The sequence below is a fragment of the Galeopterus variegatus genome, unplaced genomic scaffold (assembly GCF_000696425.1).
Source record: "Galeopterus variegatus unplaced genomic scaffold, G_variegatus-3.0.2 Scaffold3602, whole genome shotgun sequence".
Classification (NCBI taxonomy): Eukaryota; Metazoa; Chordata; class Mammalia; order Dermoptera; family Cynocephalidae; genus Galeopterus; species Galeopterus variegatus.
The window spans coordinates 207,082-224,877 of NW_007729713.1; the positions used below are offsets into that span (position 1 = coordinate 207,082).

The 17,796-nt window shown below is 37.6% G+C and overlaps 1 protein-coding gene across 1 annotated transcript in view; it reads left to right on the forward strand.

Annotated features, from left to right (window-relative positions):
- Nucleotides 1-17,228, forward strand: part of CRLF3 (cytokine receptor-like factor 3) — a 37,833-nt gene extending 20,605 nt beyond the window's left edge. The window contains exons 5-8 of the mRNA XM_008585513.1: nt 1,239-1,461; nt 2,001-2,133; nt 14,890-15,002; nt 15,925-17,228. Of these exons, the coding sequence (XP_008583735.1) occupies nt 1,239-1,461; nt 2,001-2,133; nt 14,890-15,002; nt 15,925-16,178 (723 nt within the window). The 3' untranslated portion in view covers nt 16,179-17,228. The remainder of the gene's footprint in view (nt 1-1,238; nt 1,462-2,000; nt 2,134-14,889; nt 15,003-15,924) is intronic.
- The last annotated feature ends 568 nt before the right edge of the window (nt 17,229-17,796 follow it).

The window sequence follows — 17,796 nt, forward strand, 5'->3', positions numbered from 1 at the left end:
ATCCCACATACAGACCGGTTCCGCTCACTGGCTGAGCGAGGTGTGGGCGCAACACCGAGGGTTGTGATCCCGTTGCCGGTCCAGTCCGGTACGGGCGTGACACTGAGGGTTGCAATCTGTTGCCGGACACGAAAAAAGACAAAAAAAGGAAAAAAAAAAAGAAGAAGAAGAAAGTAGAGATGCTTTTGTTGGTTCAAAACAAGGATTCTCACTTCATTTTTATTCTTTTGCCTATCAGTGGGCCTAGAGTTAGTTATCTAGGGTTTTGTTTTTGTTTTTTGTCTATAAGCATTGTTATTAATGTTTACTTGTACACACATGTAATGTTTTTTTCTAAAGTATATATTTAGCTGCAAAGTTATGAGGTTTTTGTTAGAGCATGGTGGTGATAACACCAAGGTCCAGGGTTCAATCACTGTACTGGCCGGCCACCAAAAAAAAAAAAATGTTGTGAAGTCTTAGAATATTGGAGCTATACTCTATACTCTATTAGGTAATACCAGCCTTTTTCCAAAAATGAAGTTTAGCCTTCCACCAGTGGTATATGAATTCCTGTTACTCCACATCTTGACCAACACTTGGCATTGTCAGACTTTATATTTTTGCCAAAATGGTGTGTCATTGTGATTGTACATTGCATTTTCCATATTACAAACTAGGTTGAATATTTTTATATATATTTTTTGGCTACTTATCTTCCTTATTCTGTAGAATGTTTATTCATGTCTTTTGCTCATTTTTCTATTGGGTGGCTTGTCTCTTAGTAATTTTTAGAAGTCCTTTATATATTCTGGATATTAATTCTCTTGGTTATATGAATGATGTATATAGTGTGGGATACTTGTCCTTGAATTTTAAATGTTTTATCTTTGGCATTATTGTTTAGAAAACATGCCATTTCTTCAAAGGAAGCAGAATTTTTATATCAGACTGGGAAATATGGAACACATACAATAAAGAGAAAAAGACAATAGCGATGGCCTATTTCCTATGGCCTTCCTGAGAATAGCCTATATTCAGCACATGGGCCTGTGTGTTTGGTGCAAAATGCCCCCCAATAAAGAGAAAAAGACAATAGCGATGGCCTATTTCCTATGGCCTTCCTGAGAATAGCCTATGTTCAGCACATGGGCCTGTGTGTTTGGTGCAAAATGCCCCCCAATTCAAAGTTCTTAAGCAGTGATGCTGAGAGAAGTCATTCTTTGGTTTTTACCTAACCTAAAGCCTTTCCTTCTTAGGTGGATGACGACTTTACAGCCCAAGATTACAGGCTCCAGTTCCGTAAATGTACTTCAAATCATTTTGAGGATGTGTATGTAGGCTCTGAAACTGAATTCATAGTATTGCACATAGACCCCAATGTTGATTATCAGTTCAGAGTCTGCGCCCGAGGAGATGGCCGACAGGAGTGGAGTCCTTGGAGTGTCCCCCAGATAGGTCATTCCACATTGGTGCCTCATGGTATGCTGTTACCTTTTCAGTCCTGAAACTTAGCTAACTTCTGTGCTAAGGGCAGTGCACTGACGATCTTTTTTCTAAGGATAAATCATGAATTGACAAAAACAACGTAGAACCTGTCTTTTACTCAAATTATCTTCAGAGTCCAAAAATAATGCTAAACAAGATTCAAAAGTTTTATAATTTGAAATTGGTCTCTCTCCTGCATTACTATTTTAAAAGATGTAGACTCATTTGCTAATTAATTCTTAATCAGGTGGAAATAAGCTCAAACAATTATGCTTGAACCATGATTTTATAGATAGGAAGTAATAACACTTATTTTATTTTCCATGCCAAAATTGTGCAGGAATATACTAAACTGTATTTTATAATTTGTGGGACTAACCATTATACCCTGTTACTGAATCTTTTATTTTATTGAACTTGCCTATGACCTCTAGAAGTAGTCTCTTCCACTTCCAAGTTTTATTTAATGGGTTTGTATTGAAAGTATTCCTCAAAGGATTCTAATAATTTCTCATATATTTTCTTTTAAAAAGAGTGGACAACTGGCTTTGAGGGGTACAGTTTGAGCAGCCGAAGAAATATAGCACTCCGGAATGATTCTGAATCTTCAGGTGTTCTCTACTCCAGCGCGCCAACATATTTCTGTGGGCAGACATTAACATTCAGGCAAGTAGATATTCAAACACCTATTATGCCTTAGGTAGTTTAGTGAAAAGCATAGAGCATGCATGAGCTTTTTTTTTTTTTTTAAAGATGACTGGTAAAGGGATCTTAACCCTTGACTTGGTGTTGTCAGCACCACACTCTCCCAAGTGAGCAAACCGGCCATCCTTATATAGGGATCTGAACCCGTGCCCTTGGTGTTATCAACACCATACTCTCCCAAGTGAGCCATTGGCTGGCCCCATGCATGAGCTTTTAATTCAAAATATCCTGAGTTTATTCCATCATTTATAGGCAGTGTTACTTTGGGGAGGTTTCTTTATTTGTATTTCATTATTTTCATTTGTATTCGTAGGGTTATTATGAAAACTGAGATAATGTATATAAAATGCTTGGTACTCAATGTGTTCACATCTCTTTTCCTCTTGGTAAATAGAGGTAAATAGAATACCTCTCAAAAGCCAGTTTTAAAAATTCAGAGGCTCGAAGGTGAAGGGTTCAGATCCCCATACTTGCCAGTTGCCAAAAAAAAAATTTAGAGCCCAAGAAATATTTTTTTCCTTTGTGAATCTTTAAAAACAAGTCTCTGTGAGAGACAACTTATCAGTATAAGCATACTATATATATATATATATATATATATATATATATATATGCTTCTCTGTAAAATAAAACTGAAAACAAGCTTCTCCCACCACCAATTATTTTTGTTTCTTTATCCATTTCTTCTTATATTGGAAACATTTCCTTTTTCTTGTTTTCATGTTATCTGAGATATATGCTCTATGGTTATCTTTCTAAATAGCTATTCCTAGAAACCAAAGTCCAGTTTTGATTTAGAGAAGTAAAGTTTGCCTGATTTTCACCATCCTCACTTCAGTGTAGCAAACTCTTCTCTAAGTCTTGAGATGAAGTGATTTTATTGTGAAAGCTTATGTCAGGTTCCTCTTGTTCTCAGTCCCTTGTTGTATAAGGCATGGAGAGTGCCCAGAAGTTTTATCTAAACCCGTGTTGCCATGTTCCCCTCCAGCCAAATCATCTGAACTGTCAGCATTGTCAGAATATACTAGTTTATGCTTTGTCTCATTTATGGCACTTCCTCTCACTCCTTATGTTATAAAGAAAGAAAGACTTCACCAGAAAAATAGCAACAAAGAGAAAAAAAATATGATTCAAATACCTTAAGTCTGTTTAATTATTCCCCAAGTTATGATGAATTTTCTGTACTAACAAAACCCCTTCTCTGCATATGCCCCTTCTTTACAGAAATACTTCCATTAGTAAGTCTCCTTAGAACAAGGTACTTCGTGCAATGATAGCTTCCTGATTTGATAGACTCAGGCCAGAAATCTCAGATAATAATAATAATAGTAATAATTGCAGTTCGTATTTAAACAGCCTTTACTATGTGCCAGGTACTGTTCTGAGTACTTTATTTGTATTAACTCATTTAATTCTTATAGTAAACCAATGAGATAGGTGTAGTTATTCGTTTTAGGAGTGAGGAAACTGAAACACAGAGAAGTTAAGTCACTTACCCAGTGTCACACAGCTAATAAGTGCCAAAGCTAGGATTTAAATCCAGGCAGTCTGACTCCAGAGTCTGTAAATTACTAGTTTATGCTTCTCATTTGTCTTTTTCATGGAAGAGTACACATGATTCTAGTTAATGTTGAAATCTACAGTTTCTCTGCTACTGTATCCTTAGCTCTCTTCCTTTTTTCTTTCTCTCTCTTTTTTTTTTTAGTGGCTGGCCAGTAAGGGGATCCGAACACTTGACCTTGGTCTTGTAACCCTACACTCTAACCAACTGAGCCAACCGGCCAGCCCTCCTTTTCTTTCTTATATGATCTTTTTACCCCCTGGTGACAGTGACCCCTACCATTTGATCCTGATGCTCTCCTGCTTTTTAAATTCTTCCTCTGTGGGGCCGAGCCCGTGGCGCACTTGGGAGAGTGCAGCGCTGGGAGCGCAGCAGTGCTCCCACTGCAGGTTCGGATCCTATATAGGGATGACCGGTGAGCTTACAGTGCTCACTGGCTGAGCGGGTGAGCTCACAGCGCTCACTGGCTGAGCACGGTGCGGCCGGTCTCAAAAAGGACAATCAATCAATAAATCAATAAATAAATAAATTCTTCCTCTGTGGACACAGAGAACTGTCTGATAGATTGCAAACTTAGGTTTGTTTCTTAAATAGTTCAGTAAATATTTATTAAGACATTGTGGGCTGGCCGGTTTGCTCAGTTGGTTAGAGCGTGGTGCTGATAACACCAAGGTCCAGGGCTCAATACCTGTTACTGGCCAGCCACCAAAAAAAAAAAAAAAAAAAAAAAAAGACTTGGAAATTATACAAATCAATTTAAATCTACTTCTTACCATCTGCTGGCTATAGCCTGACACTTAGAGTTAGTTCCTCCCTCTGCTCCCAAAAATGCATGACTGGGCCTCATTTGGCAGGATGATTAACTGAAACTCAGTTAAGCTCAGTGTTATCTTAGCCAGACTTTTGCATTTTTGTCATTTCTTTGAATGTGTAATGAAACTGTTTTCTCCCCCTGTTTAAAGGAATTTCAGGCATCAGCAATTAAGTCAGAAGATGTGAATGGGAGGGTGAACACCATGCATAAGGGAGGGGCAGATGGGCCTACTCGAATAAAAATAAACTTTATTCGGTTTTTCGAGGGTGCTTAACAGCCTAGTAGTTATAAGAGAGACTATACTCTATAGTCACTGGTCTGTTGTTTAGCCCAGTCTTTGCCTGCTGAAATATCTGGAATGCTTAGCACTGCTGAAGCCAGAGAAACCTATATTACTGGCTGGATCTCAGCAGTCTCTAGAGCACACACTCATCTGGTGCCCGGGTCGGCTAACAACTCCCTCCTTCCATGACTCTCCCTGAGTTCTTGTCTGAACATTCCTACTCTCTCTTTCCTTCTAAAATTTCCTGATCTTATTTTTCTAATCAGATTTTAACTTTCTCCTCTTTACCAACTGTTTCCGTAAAAAGAGCTTCCTCTCCTCTGGGTGCTAACAACCTTCCTTAATCCTAATAATCTAGTCTGTAGGCTGTTACTGTTTTCCTTTTAGTGATGAAGAAACAAAAGCACAGAGTGACTAAGTGACTTGTTAGGATTCAAATTCTGGCAACCTGGCTCCAAAGTCTGTGCTCTTAACCACTGTCCTACATGCCTCTCACAAGCAACATGAGATGGTAAATCAAGGGTAGAATATAGCTAACTAATTTTTATTATTACTAACTTTTTACTTCAAAGAACATAAAAAATTGATGTTCCAGTTGTCTGTTGTATAATAAACCATCCCAAAACTTAGAAACTTAGTACAATTATAATCATTTATTTTGCTCAGGAAATTGCAGTTTGGGCAGAGCTTGTTGACAACAGGTTGTCTCTGTTTTCTGTGGCATTAGGTGGGGTAGATCAACTAGAGATGGTGGATTTACTTCCAAGATGGCTCATCATATGGCTGGCAAATTTTTGTAGAGGGAGGATCACATGAAGTTATGAAGGAATTTCTGCTTTGGTGTATTCACATACAAGAACCATTCCTCCCAGATTACCTAAGGAATATTTCTTAGATCTTTTCCCTTCATTCTCTCCTCATCTTAAAACTACTTTTCTAAAATATAAGGATAGTTCTCCTGATTAACTCCAGTCTTTTCTCTTTGAATGAGGCTGATCATTTCATTCAACCTGTATCCCACTCAGACGATATTACTTGGTATAGTAGGAAATGCAAAGTTTAAGAAAAAGAAAAAATCAGTACCTTCAGTCAAATGTGAAACAAGCAGTTTGTAAATTAGTAAGATCCAGACTGCTGTGGAATATAGAGGATGGAAAAGTTGCTTCTAGATGAGGGATTGGTGAAGGCTTGATCTCAAGTAGAGCTGAAAAGGACAGTGGACAGTTCAGGAGGGGCAAACAAAGCAAGAACCAGAGATATTGAAGAAGAAAAAATACAAAGAGCAGCAAGTACTTACTCTGGCTGGGGTTAATAGAGACAGGGAGTATAGTCAGAGAGAGTCCCAGAAAAGTAGGATGTTTTTTACACAGGCTATGTGTATTTCTTCTTAAGTTCCTAAAACAAACTCCTATGTTGGAGGTCACTTGTGCCCACTTACAAGGACATTTGATATCCCATATAGAGATCATTTTTCCCTCCAACAAAAGGCTCAGTAGCATCACCAAATAAAGCCAAATCAGGTTTAGGTTTCATAGTTTTGGGGGTCATGCTCTGCATCTGACTTTTCATAAATTCACAAGTTAAACTACACTATACAAAATAATAATAGCCAGGGGGCTGGCCAGTTAGCTCACTTGGTAGAGCATGGTGTTGTATGACCAAGGTCAAGGGTTCAGATGCCCAAAACAGCCAGCTGCCAAAAAAAATAAATTAAATAATAGCCTTCTACATTTGTTGAGCCTACTGTGTGTTAGTTCCAAGTACTTAAATGAGTTAATGTCTGTAAATCCTCATTACATTCTCATAAGGTAGACACATGTTACAGATGTGGAAACTAAGACATAAAAAGATTCAAATCCTGCCAAGTACTTAAATGAGTTAATGTCTGTAAATCCTCATTACATTCTCATAAGGTAGACACATTTTACAGATGTGGAAACTAAGACATAAAAAGATTCAAATCCTAACAATATGGCCCTTTAGGACTCTGCTTTGACTCTGAGTGAGCTGAGAGGCCATTGGAGGATACTGAGCAAATGAATTACATGGGTACAGGCAGGGAGACCAATTAGGAAGCTGTTACAGTAATCTTGGTGAGAGCTGACAGTTGGTTGGACCAGTCAAGCAGTGGAGGTAATGATAAGTGGTCAGAGTCTGTATATATTTTGAAAGAAGAACAGACAGGATTTACTGACAGGTCAGTTACAGGATGAAAGAAAGGAGTCAGGTATGACCCCAGGGTTTTTGGACTAAGTAGCTAGAAGAATAGAGTCGCCATTTACTGAAGTATGTAAGGCTATAGGAAGAACAGATTTCTGGGAGAATATCAGTTTGTTTTTGATAAATTCAAGTTCCTTGTTAGACTTATTATTGAAGGTGCAGAGTAGACAGTTGGATATACAAATCTGGAGTTCAGTGGAAAGGTCCAGGCTAAAGATATTAATTTGGGAGTTTTTAACGTACATAGATAGTATTTAAAACCATGAGACTGTATGAGATTAGTTAGAGAATGATTATACATAAAGGACATTGGAGAACTCCAGCATTTCTTTTTTTTTTTTAAAAGATGACCGGTAAGGGGATCTCAACCCTTGGCTTAGTGTTGTCAGCACCACGCTCAGCCAGTGAGCTAACCGGCTATCCCTATATGGGATCCGAACCCGTGGCCTTGGTGTTATCAGCACCGCACTCTACCGAGTGAGCCACGGGCCGGCCCAGAACTCCAGCATTTCGCAGTTGGGAAAAAAGAACCAACACAGGTTTCTGAGAAGGAGTAACAAATGAGGTAGACTGGAAAAGCAGGAGAATGTGGAGCCTTGAAGCTAAGTGAAGGAAGTGTTTCAGACAGGAAGTAGTGATCAGTCGTGGCAAATGCTGCTGATCTATCAGGTAACAGAGGACTCAGAATTGGCCTGTGTGTTTGCAACGTGGAGATCTTTGATGACCGTGACATGAGCAGTTTCATGAAAGCTTGATTAGTGTGGGTTCGAGTAAAAGAAGAGAAACTCCAGGACCAATAGGTACATGGTCGCTCCATAGGTCTCGATTTTTCCACTTCTGGAAACCTTTTGCAGTAATAAGAACGGAAGTGGAGGGACTTGTAAGTACTTTTTCAACAAAACTAAAAGAGAAAACCATCAAATTACAAATTAGGTGTAAATGCTTCCTAAGCCATAGCTGGGCAGGAAACCATAACCATATGTACGGGGGATATGATGAGTAATCTCAGAAATTGCCAAATACTCAGTCCCAGAAAGAAAAGACCCCACCCTAAGAGGTTACTACTATGAAAGGTCTAGGACTGAACAGTGCTTAGGCATTAGGAAGCGGAGAATAAGGTGTGGAAAATGCCAAGGGGAGTCCAGAGTTCATCATCTTAGAAAGCAAGTACTATGTCCATTGGTGACAGTGGTCAGCGGTCTATGAAATAGCCTTTAGAGAAACCAGAGAAGCTCAGGTCTGGCAATAGAAGCCCTTTTGAACCAGATTAGGTTTTGAGTATCACAGGAGGCATGGCTTCACAGAGGTGTCATATTCTTCTGTGAAGGCTCTACATTCCTGAATCCAGGGGGGGTAGGCCCTACAGCTGTAAAGCCTGAAGTGCTGGTTCCAAGTGGGCTGTGGGCTCAGGCCTTGCCTGGCTTCTGCCCCTCCTGGAGCATCTTCCTCCAGATCTCCAGGACTTCTGCCTTTTACCCTTGTGTCTCACCCACCTCCTTCCATCCCTCCAACTATTACAAGAAAACTCAGTCTATCAATATGAATAACAACATAAATGCTCATGGTATCTACAAAGATCAGATGAGAAAAAAAATAAAAGAGGGCAGCAAAACTTTTCTACAGATGACAAAAACTCACCAGCAAAAATGTTGCCAGAAATGAAGAGAAAACTGTATTCAGCATTCTAATATTAATTTTTTTAAAAAACTTAATCAGAATCATGAAGGAAGATTACAAAGAACAAATACAAGAATTCAGTGAAGAGATGGCCAGATAGTAGGAGGTGGTGAACAGCCAATAGGAAGATACAAAATAACAGTTGCTAGAACTTAGAGAAAAAGTAAAAGAAAAAGACACTGTATCAGAAAGCAATATCCCAGATAGTAGGAGGTGGTGAACAGCCAATAGGAAGATACAAAATAACAGTTGCTAGAACTTAGAGAAAAAGTAAAAGAAAAAGACACTGTATCAGAAATCAATATCAAATTATGAAGGTATACAAGGAAGACTGACATCATGAGAAGCAGAAATAGAAAAAAAGTGAACAAAATGAAACTAATATAGATAAAAGGGATTCAAGAGAAAATGATGGAAAAAGGATAGACCAAAGAGACCCAACAAATATATAATCTGAGGCCCTGAGAAAGAAAACCAAAACAGTGGAACATGATACCTATGTTAAAACATAATTTGAGAGACATTTATGAAATAAAAGTTTCTGTTTTCTATTTCTAATTTATCATGACTTTTAAAATCATTAATGGCTGTTTAATTTTGTGAAACATCTTTTCCACTTCTCCATGCTTTTTTCTTTGTCTTTAATTTCTTAATGCAGTGATTTACACAAATAGATATTATTATATTAAGCCTTCTTTGCAGTCCTGGGATAAATGCTAGATGGTTGTATTTCTTTATGTTATATATACATTGCTGGCTTGAATTTACTAATATTTTTATTTAAAAACTATATTCATGAAGAAAATTGCCCTATAATTTTCCTTTTTCAAACTCTTATACTTGTGTGGTTCCAATAGCTTTACAAAATAAAAAATATATATATGGTAAATTATCTGATCCTTGAAGGTTTCATAAAGCATTCTGGGTCAAGTGACTTTTTTGTGTGTGTGTAAGCAGTTTTTTCACTTTTTAAAATTTCACATAAGTAAAATTTAGACTTTTGGTTGAACAGCTTTGTGAATTTTTTTTTTTTTTTTTAGATGACCTGTAAGGGGATCTTAACCCTTGGCTTGGTGTTGTCAGCACCACACTCAGCCAGTGAGCAAACCAGCCATCCCTATATAATCCGAACCCATGGCCTTGGTGTTATCAGCACCGCACTCTCCCGAGTGAGCCATGGGGCCGGCCCTAGCTTTGTGAATTTTGAAAAACACATGCAGACATGTAACTACTGCCACAATCAAGGAATAGAACAGTCCTATCACTCCAAAATATTCCCTTATGCTACCCTTTTGTATCAACCCCTCCTCTCTCTGGCAATTATTGATCTGTTTTTTGTTCATATGATTTTGCCTTTTTCAGAATATTTTGTAAATGGAATCATACAATATGTAACTCTTTTAGTCTGGCTTATTTTCCTTAGCAGAATGCATTCAAGATTCATCCATGTTGTACATATCAATAGTTTAGTCCTTTTTTATTGCTGAATAATATTCTATCATGTGGATGTATCACAGTATGTTTATTCATTTACCAATAGAAACATAGGGGTTGTTTCCAGTTTTGGGTAATAATAAGGGCTCTATAAACATTTGCATACAGGTTTTTGTGTGAACATAAGCTTTCATTTCTCTTGGGTAAGTGAATAAGAGTGTGATTGCTGGGTCATAGTGTTCGTTCAACTTTATAAGGAACTGTCAAACTGTTTTCCAAAGTGACTGTACCATTTTACATTACCACCAGCCGTGTATGAGATTTTCAGTTGTTCTGCATCCTTGCTAACATTTGGTATTGTCAGGTTTTGTTTTTGTTTTTGTTTTGTTTTGTTTTGGTGGTAGCTGGCCAAGTGCAGGGATCTGAACCCTTGACCTTGGTGTTGTAACAACACACTCTAACCAACCAGAGCAAAAGGATGGAAAAAGATATTTTGTGCAAATGGTAACCAAATGGCCAGCCCCAGGTTTTTTTGTTTGTTTTGTTTTGTTTGTTTGTTTCAGTCAGAGCATAACTTTGGGTGCTTTGTTGTTGGGTGCATATATGCAGTCATCCTCTGGTGTCTGTGGGGGATTGGTTTCAGGACCTCCCATGGATACCAAAATCCATGGATGCTCAAGTCCCTGACATAAAATGGCATAGTATTTGCATATAACCTGTGCACATCCTCCTGTATACTTTAAGTCAACTCTAGATTATTTATAATACCTAATATAATGTAAATACTATGTAAATAGTTGTCATACTATATTGGGGTGTTTTTTTTTGTTTTGGTTTGTTTTGTTGGGGATGCAATTTTTTTTTTCCCCAATCTGCAGTTGATTAAATCCATAGATGTGGAACCCATGATACAGAGACCTTACTGTATTTATAATTGTTATATCTTCCTAGTGAATTGACCCTTTATTATTTTATGATATCCTTTTCACAGTTTTTTTGTTTTTGTTTTTGTTTTAAATTACCGAACTTGTGGCCTTGGTGTTATCAGCACCACACTTTCCTGAGTGAGCCATGGGCCAGCCCTAATTTGACAGTTTTTGACTTAAAGTTTATTTTGTCTGAAATAGCATGGCTCACCCATGCTCTCCTTTGGTTACCATTTGCACAAAATATCTTTTTCCATCCTTTTGTTTTCAGCCTGTGTTCTTAAATCTAAAGTGGATCTCTTTTTTTCCCCCCACTAAGGTCAACTTAGTGTAATAAGGCCTTGCTCTAACTGACTGAGCTAACCAGCCAGCCCTTAAAGTGAGTCTCTTATAGACAGCATGTAGTTAGATCTTGTTTTTTTAATCCACCTAACCACTCTGTGTCTTTTGATTGGCGAATTTAATCCATTTACATTTAAAGAAATTATTGATAGGACTTACTATTGATGTTTTGTTAATTGTTTTCTGTCTGTCTTATACCTTGTTTGTCCCTCTTTTCCTCTCCTGCTCTTTTTGTTTTGTTGACTTTTTTATAGGATATTATTTGATTTCTTTGTCATTTTCTTTTGTGTATCTTTTATAGGTATTGTCTTTGTGGTTATCATAGGACTTACATAAAATATTTTTTAGTTATAACAATCTATTTTAAGCTGTTAACTTAATTTCAATCATATACAAATATTCACTTCTCTCACACACACACTTGTTATTGATGTCACAAATTACATCTTTTTATATTACGTCTCCATGAACATATTCACATACTTAGTTTTTTTATACTTTTGTATTTGAACTTCTATACCAGAATTAAAACTGCTTAGCATGTTACAATGTTTCAGTATTCTGCATTTGTGTGTATATTTATCTTTATCAGAGAGCTTTATACTTTCATGTGCTTTCATGTTGCTGTTTAGTATCTGTTCTTTACAACTTGAAGAAATCCTTTAGCATTTCTTATAAGTCAAGACTGGTGGTGATGAGCTTCCTCCATTTTTGTTTATTTGGAAAAGTCTTTTGTTTCTTCTGCATTTTTTGAAGGATAGTTTTGCCATGTATAATACTCTTGGTTGGAAGTTTCTTTCAGCACTTTCTACCATCCCATTCTCTTTTGGCATGGAAGATTTCTGCTGAGAAGTCTGCTGACAATCTTTTGGAGGTTCCCTTGTATATGATGAATTGCTTTTCTCTTGCTGGTTCCAAAATTCTCTTTGTCTTTGACTTTTGACAATTTGATTATATGTCTCAGTGTGGATGTTTTTGGTTTGTTTCATTCACACAGAGAAATGTGGTTGGAATCCATTGGCTATTTGCATCTGGATGTCCATTTCCTTCCCGGATTTGGGAAGTTTTTGGCTATTATATCTTTAGATAAACATTCTGTCCAGTTATCTTTCTTCTTTTGAGTCTTCCATAATATGTAAATTGGTCTATTGATGGTGTCCCATAAGTTTCTTGGGCTTCCTTTATTCTTTATAATTAATTAAAAATGTTCCTTTGTATAATTTCAAATAAGCTGTCTTTGAGTTTGACTCTTCTTGATCAATCTGCTTGTGAATTTTTCAGTTCAGTTATTATATTCTTCAGCTCTAAAATTTTTGTTTGGTGCCTTTTTTGTATTTTCAGTCTCATTGTTGATATTCTCATTTTGTTTATGCAGTTTTCTTGACCTCATAGGGCATCTTTATGACAGTTATTTTGAATACTTTGTCAGATGATTCATATAACTTCATTTCTTTAGGATTGGTTTCTGGGGATTTATTTTGTTCTTTTGTTTGAGCCATGTTTTATATTTCTGTATGTGTCTTGTAACTTTGTTAGCATCTGTGCACTTGAAAAAATAGCCAACTCTCCTAGTCTTTACAGACTAATAGATGAAGACCCTGTACAGTCACCCTCAGTAATCAACCCAGCTCGATGCTTTAGGGCTGTGAAATCTTATCGGGGGCTGGCCCTTTAGCTCAGTTGGTTAGAGCACAGTGTTATAACACCAAGGTCAAGGGTTTGGATCCTGTACTGGCCAGCTGCAAAAATAAAAAAAGAAAGAAAGCAATTGGGGCGATGTGATCTATCCCGGCCTGTGCCTACAATTTCTTTATTAGAGGCTTGCTGGTTTCTTTTTCAGGAGCTTGTGGTCTCTTCCCAAGGTCAAGGGTTTGGATCCTGTACTGGCCAGCTGCAAAAATAAAAAAAGAAAGAAAGCATTTGGGGCGATGTGATCTATCCCGGCCTGTGCCTACAATTTCTTTATTAGAGGCTTGCTGGTTTCTTTTTCAGGAGCTTGTGGTCTCTTGCTCCCTCTGGTGTCTGTCTGTGGCACTGCATGTTCTCTGGCTACAGCTGCCAGCTATCTTTCTTTTTCAGGAGCTTGTGGTCTCTTGCTCCCTCTGGTGTCTGTCTGTGGCACTGCATGTTCTCTGGCTACAGCTGCCAGCTATCCCTCTTCTTGTTCTAGCAGTCCCTAGGCATCCAAACTATGCCAGTTCTGTCAGTGCTCTGAGTGAGAGGAAACAGAAACCAGTCCCTCAGGCAGCCTTCTGAAGAGCCGGAACACCAGATGCACACTCCACTCTTCTTCCCTCCTGAGGGAGAAGCCATAATCTGGGGCGTTTTCTCCTGTCACTGACCTGTGCTGGTTTGGGGGAGGGACTGATGCAGGTAAAGTTAAATTGTTTGTAGCCATTTCAGTTTGCTGGTCTTGGCTTTGTGCTCACCTGGGGTGCTGCAACCTAACTGTATTTTAGAATTCTCATAAAGATATTTTGGTCCATATATTGTTGTTAAGTCGATGCTTCTGTGGGAGAATGAGGCCTGGGTCTTCCTATTGTACCATCTTGCTGACATCACTCTCCTCCCTATACTTCTTTAGACTGATAACTCACATGTGAATTGTCTTCAGAAACCCGCCCACATATTTATTGTGATCCTGCATGTTTGTCACTTTATAATGAAGATACTTTGAGGCCACATTGTATATAAGTAATCATATCTGCCTTTGGAAAAGCCTCATTCTGTTCCACACTAATTTTTCTTTTTCTGTCTTTGTAAAGTCTAGCTTTCTGGAATGGGGGGAAAGGTGAGTCTGGTCATAGGAATATATGTTGGCCTTTATATTTATGTTTCCTGTTCTAAAGTACATGATGTATTGACAGATTTGAAACTAAAATACAAAGGCAAAGGCATAATTTTTCCAAAGTACCTATTTTTAAATGCCTTAAATACTTGAAATCATTATAGACTTTCATATTGAAGGTTTAGGTGATGGCAGTAATAGTCATATTTAATATAATGGCAAATATGGCAAATTTTCTATGTGTCTAGAGCTAGAACCTTAAGTAGAAATGTGCCTTCATACCTTTAAACGGTTCAGAATATAGACTGTAGAGTCACAATGCCTGGGTTTGCATTCTGGTTCCACCAGTCATTAGCTGGGTGTCAGAGTCAGATTATTTAGCTACTTTTAATCTTGTTTTTTCTTTTGTACCTCAGTTTCCTCACCTATAAAATGGGAGTGATAAGAAGAGCAGCCAGCTCATAGGTTGTTGTGAGATTTGGCTGAGATTATGAATAGCTAATAGATACAAAATATTTAGAACAGTTCCTGAAGTTTAGTAAGTGCTTAATCATTGTTTATTATTAATTAGAGAAGAGCAATTGTGATGATATTGCTCCTTTTAAGCTAGTGGGTGTTAGGTATCATGTTATATTTTAAAAAGATGACAGGACCTTTCTACCCTATTTACAGAGTTGAAACTGTGGGACAGCCAGACAGAAGAGACAGTATAGGAGTGTGTGTAGAAAAACAGAGTGGACATGACTCTTTGCAGCGGGACCAAGCTGTGTGCATCAGTACGAATGGTAAGAGACAGACAACTGTCATTCTCCTTGAAATATATCAGTGACTGTCATAAGATATGAGTCTGTCACAATATCACACATTTAGTGGGAGGTGAGAAAGTCTAGGTCTCAATGACATAATTTATATGGCTCTTATGTACCAGGCATTGTTCTAAAACTTTTACAAATAATAAATCATTTAATTTTTCTAACAACTTTTCTGGTTTTTTGCTTTCTTGTTTTGGGGGTTTTTTTTGGTCTAACAACTTTTTGAGGTGACGTAGTATTATACAAATTTTATAAATAATGAAAACTGAGGCCCAGAATGCTTAAGTAACTGGCTTTAACTCACAGATCTTAGAAGTGACTAGACTGGGATTTGAAGCAAGCATTCTTCTTCTGGATTCTGTGTGCATAGGTCATCTAAGTTTAACATATTCATTTCCTAGGTTAGGAAACTGAGGAGAAAGTTTAGTTTTTATATATTTCTAGTGTTCTTTGGTCCCTTACCCCACAGTAATAACACTTTTAAAAATCACTACTAAGACATTTAATATTTTGTGATGTGGAGTCAAGCATTGCATAGAATCAGGTTTTTATTTATTCCATATGAAACAATCTTGTCATTTCACAGGATGTAATTTTGTAACAGTGTCGTTTCATTTGATGCCATTCATATGGGAAATTCATAGTCTTTATTGGAAAAGAGTAGAACCCTGGACCAGAACTCTAAAATGTGATTAAGGCTTTAACTTTTTCTCCTGCCACGGGTAGGGGGGTTAATGAACATATTTAAATGGATTGGCTTTGTCCAGTTGACATTCCAAAACGTTTTCTTTATCTGAATTAGGAAATTAGCAGTGTTACCAGTAATCTAGGAGCTGTTTCAGTTTTCTTCCAGTTATTGCTCACATGTAAATGACTCTTTACCTTAACATTTTAGGTGCAGTTTTTGTAAATGGCAAAGAAATGACTAATCAGTTGCCTGCAGTTACTTCTGGATCCACTGTCACATTTGACATTGAAGCTGTGACTCTAGGAACCACCAATAACGAAGGTGGAAACTTCAAGCTTCGAGTAACTATTAGCTCAAATAACAGAGAAGTAGTATTTGATTGGTTACTTGATCAGTCTTGTGGTTCTCTTTACTTTGGATGTTCATTTTTCTATCCTGGTTGGAAAGTGTTAGTGTTTTAGATTTTCGGATGCTTGGCTTTGGTTTGCAAGATTTAACGCAGCATTCCTCAGCCCAGCTTAGTTGTAATTGATAAAAAATAGTTGAATTCATCTCTCAGTTTGGCCGTTGGACATGGAAAGTGTTTACTGGATTTATTTTTTAATATTTTAGCAATAAGAGATTTGAGTGTTTGTGGACAAAACCATAACTCAGTTCTATTTTTAGCATACTGTTAATTGAAATATCACAAGGCCATGTAAAACTTTAGAATAAAACAACAGGAAGAGACCAGATAGAAGCCAGAGTTCTGTAATGTACATTCGCTCATGTGCTCTCCGTAGGAGTGTGTTGAATATGCTCTCCGTATTCAGGTATTTGTAAGCAGTGTTGACTTTTAACCCATATTCAGTAAACCTTAAGTCCCAAAGGCATTATAATTTTCGCATTTTTAAAAATGCCCGAGCAAATGTCTATAATAGGCAAGTATTATCTTTTGTTCTTTCCTTGCAATTTGATTCAAGATAGGCTAGAGGATTTTTACAGGGTAAAACTACTTTTGGAAGTAGTGTACACAGCATTTCACATGGACGTAATATGCACATGTGCATATCCAGCCTCACTGATGTCCATGTTGCTATTTGGAGGGTATGAGCTGCAGTCCAGTTTGTCAGTTTGATAAATGGTCTTTTTGTGGACCAAAAACATATAGGGTAAATACTTGACCTATTTTTTCGAAAACTTAAATTTGTGTAAAATATTTATTTGAAGGACTTATTATGTAAAAATAAGGGTCTTAACTTGCTATACCAGCCTACAGATTATTTTTAATGTGAATTTTTTTTTCACTTTTACCAGCAGTAGAAAAGTGGAAAAGCAAGTTTGATATTTTTGTAAGATAATTTATTTGGGGATTCAAGTTCCCTGTTAGATCTAATTATGATCTTTTCCCCTTGCCTTTTTATATATAAGTAAGTAGCCTTTCACTTGTCAAGTGATTGATAAAAAGTTGTTCTAGAATGTAGATACCTTGTCCAGCTGTCTGAAATAAAATAAAAAAACTAAAAGTTAAATGTGTGTATTTTTTTCTTCCGTGAAATCTGATGAATCCAATTTAAAATCTACTTTTTATTAGAAGGGGAAAAGGGTTTCTTGTGGCCCCAGGCATTTTAATTCAGTTGTAACTTGTGAAAGGTTACTTGTACTTTCTTATATTCTGTGTATCTAATCCCAAGCTTAGTGCCTGACACATAACGTGCACAATATTGTGTTGGACTAAATGACTTTAGATGAGTTATCTTCTCCAGAACATCTTCATCTGAGGGCCGGCCCGGTGGCACACTGCTACAGTGCGCCACTTGGGAAGCGCGGTGGCGCTCCCGCCGAGGGTTCGGATCCCACATACAGACCGGCCGCTCACTGGCTGAGCGAGGTGCGGGGGCAACACTGAGGGTTGCGATCCTGTTGCCGGTCACGAAAAAAGACAAAAAAATAATAATAATAATAATTAGGTGCGGGGGCAACACTGAGGGTTGCGATCCTGTTGCCGGTCACGAAAAAAGACAAAAAAAAAAAAATAATAATAATTGATTTGGGCCGGGCTGTGGCTCACTCGGTAGAGTGCGGTGCTGATAACACCAA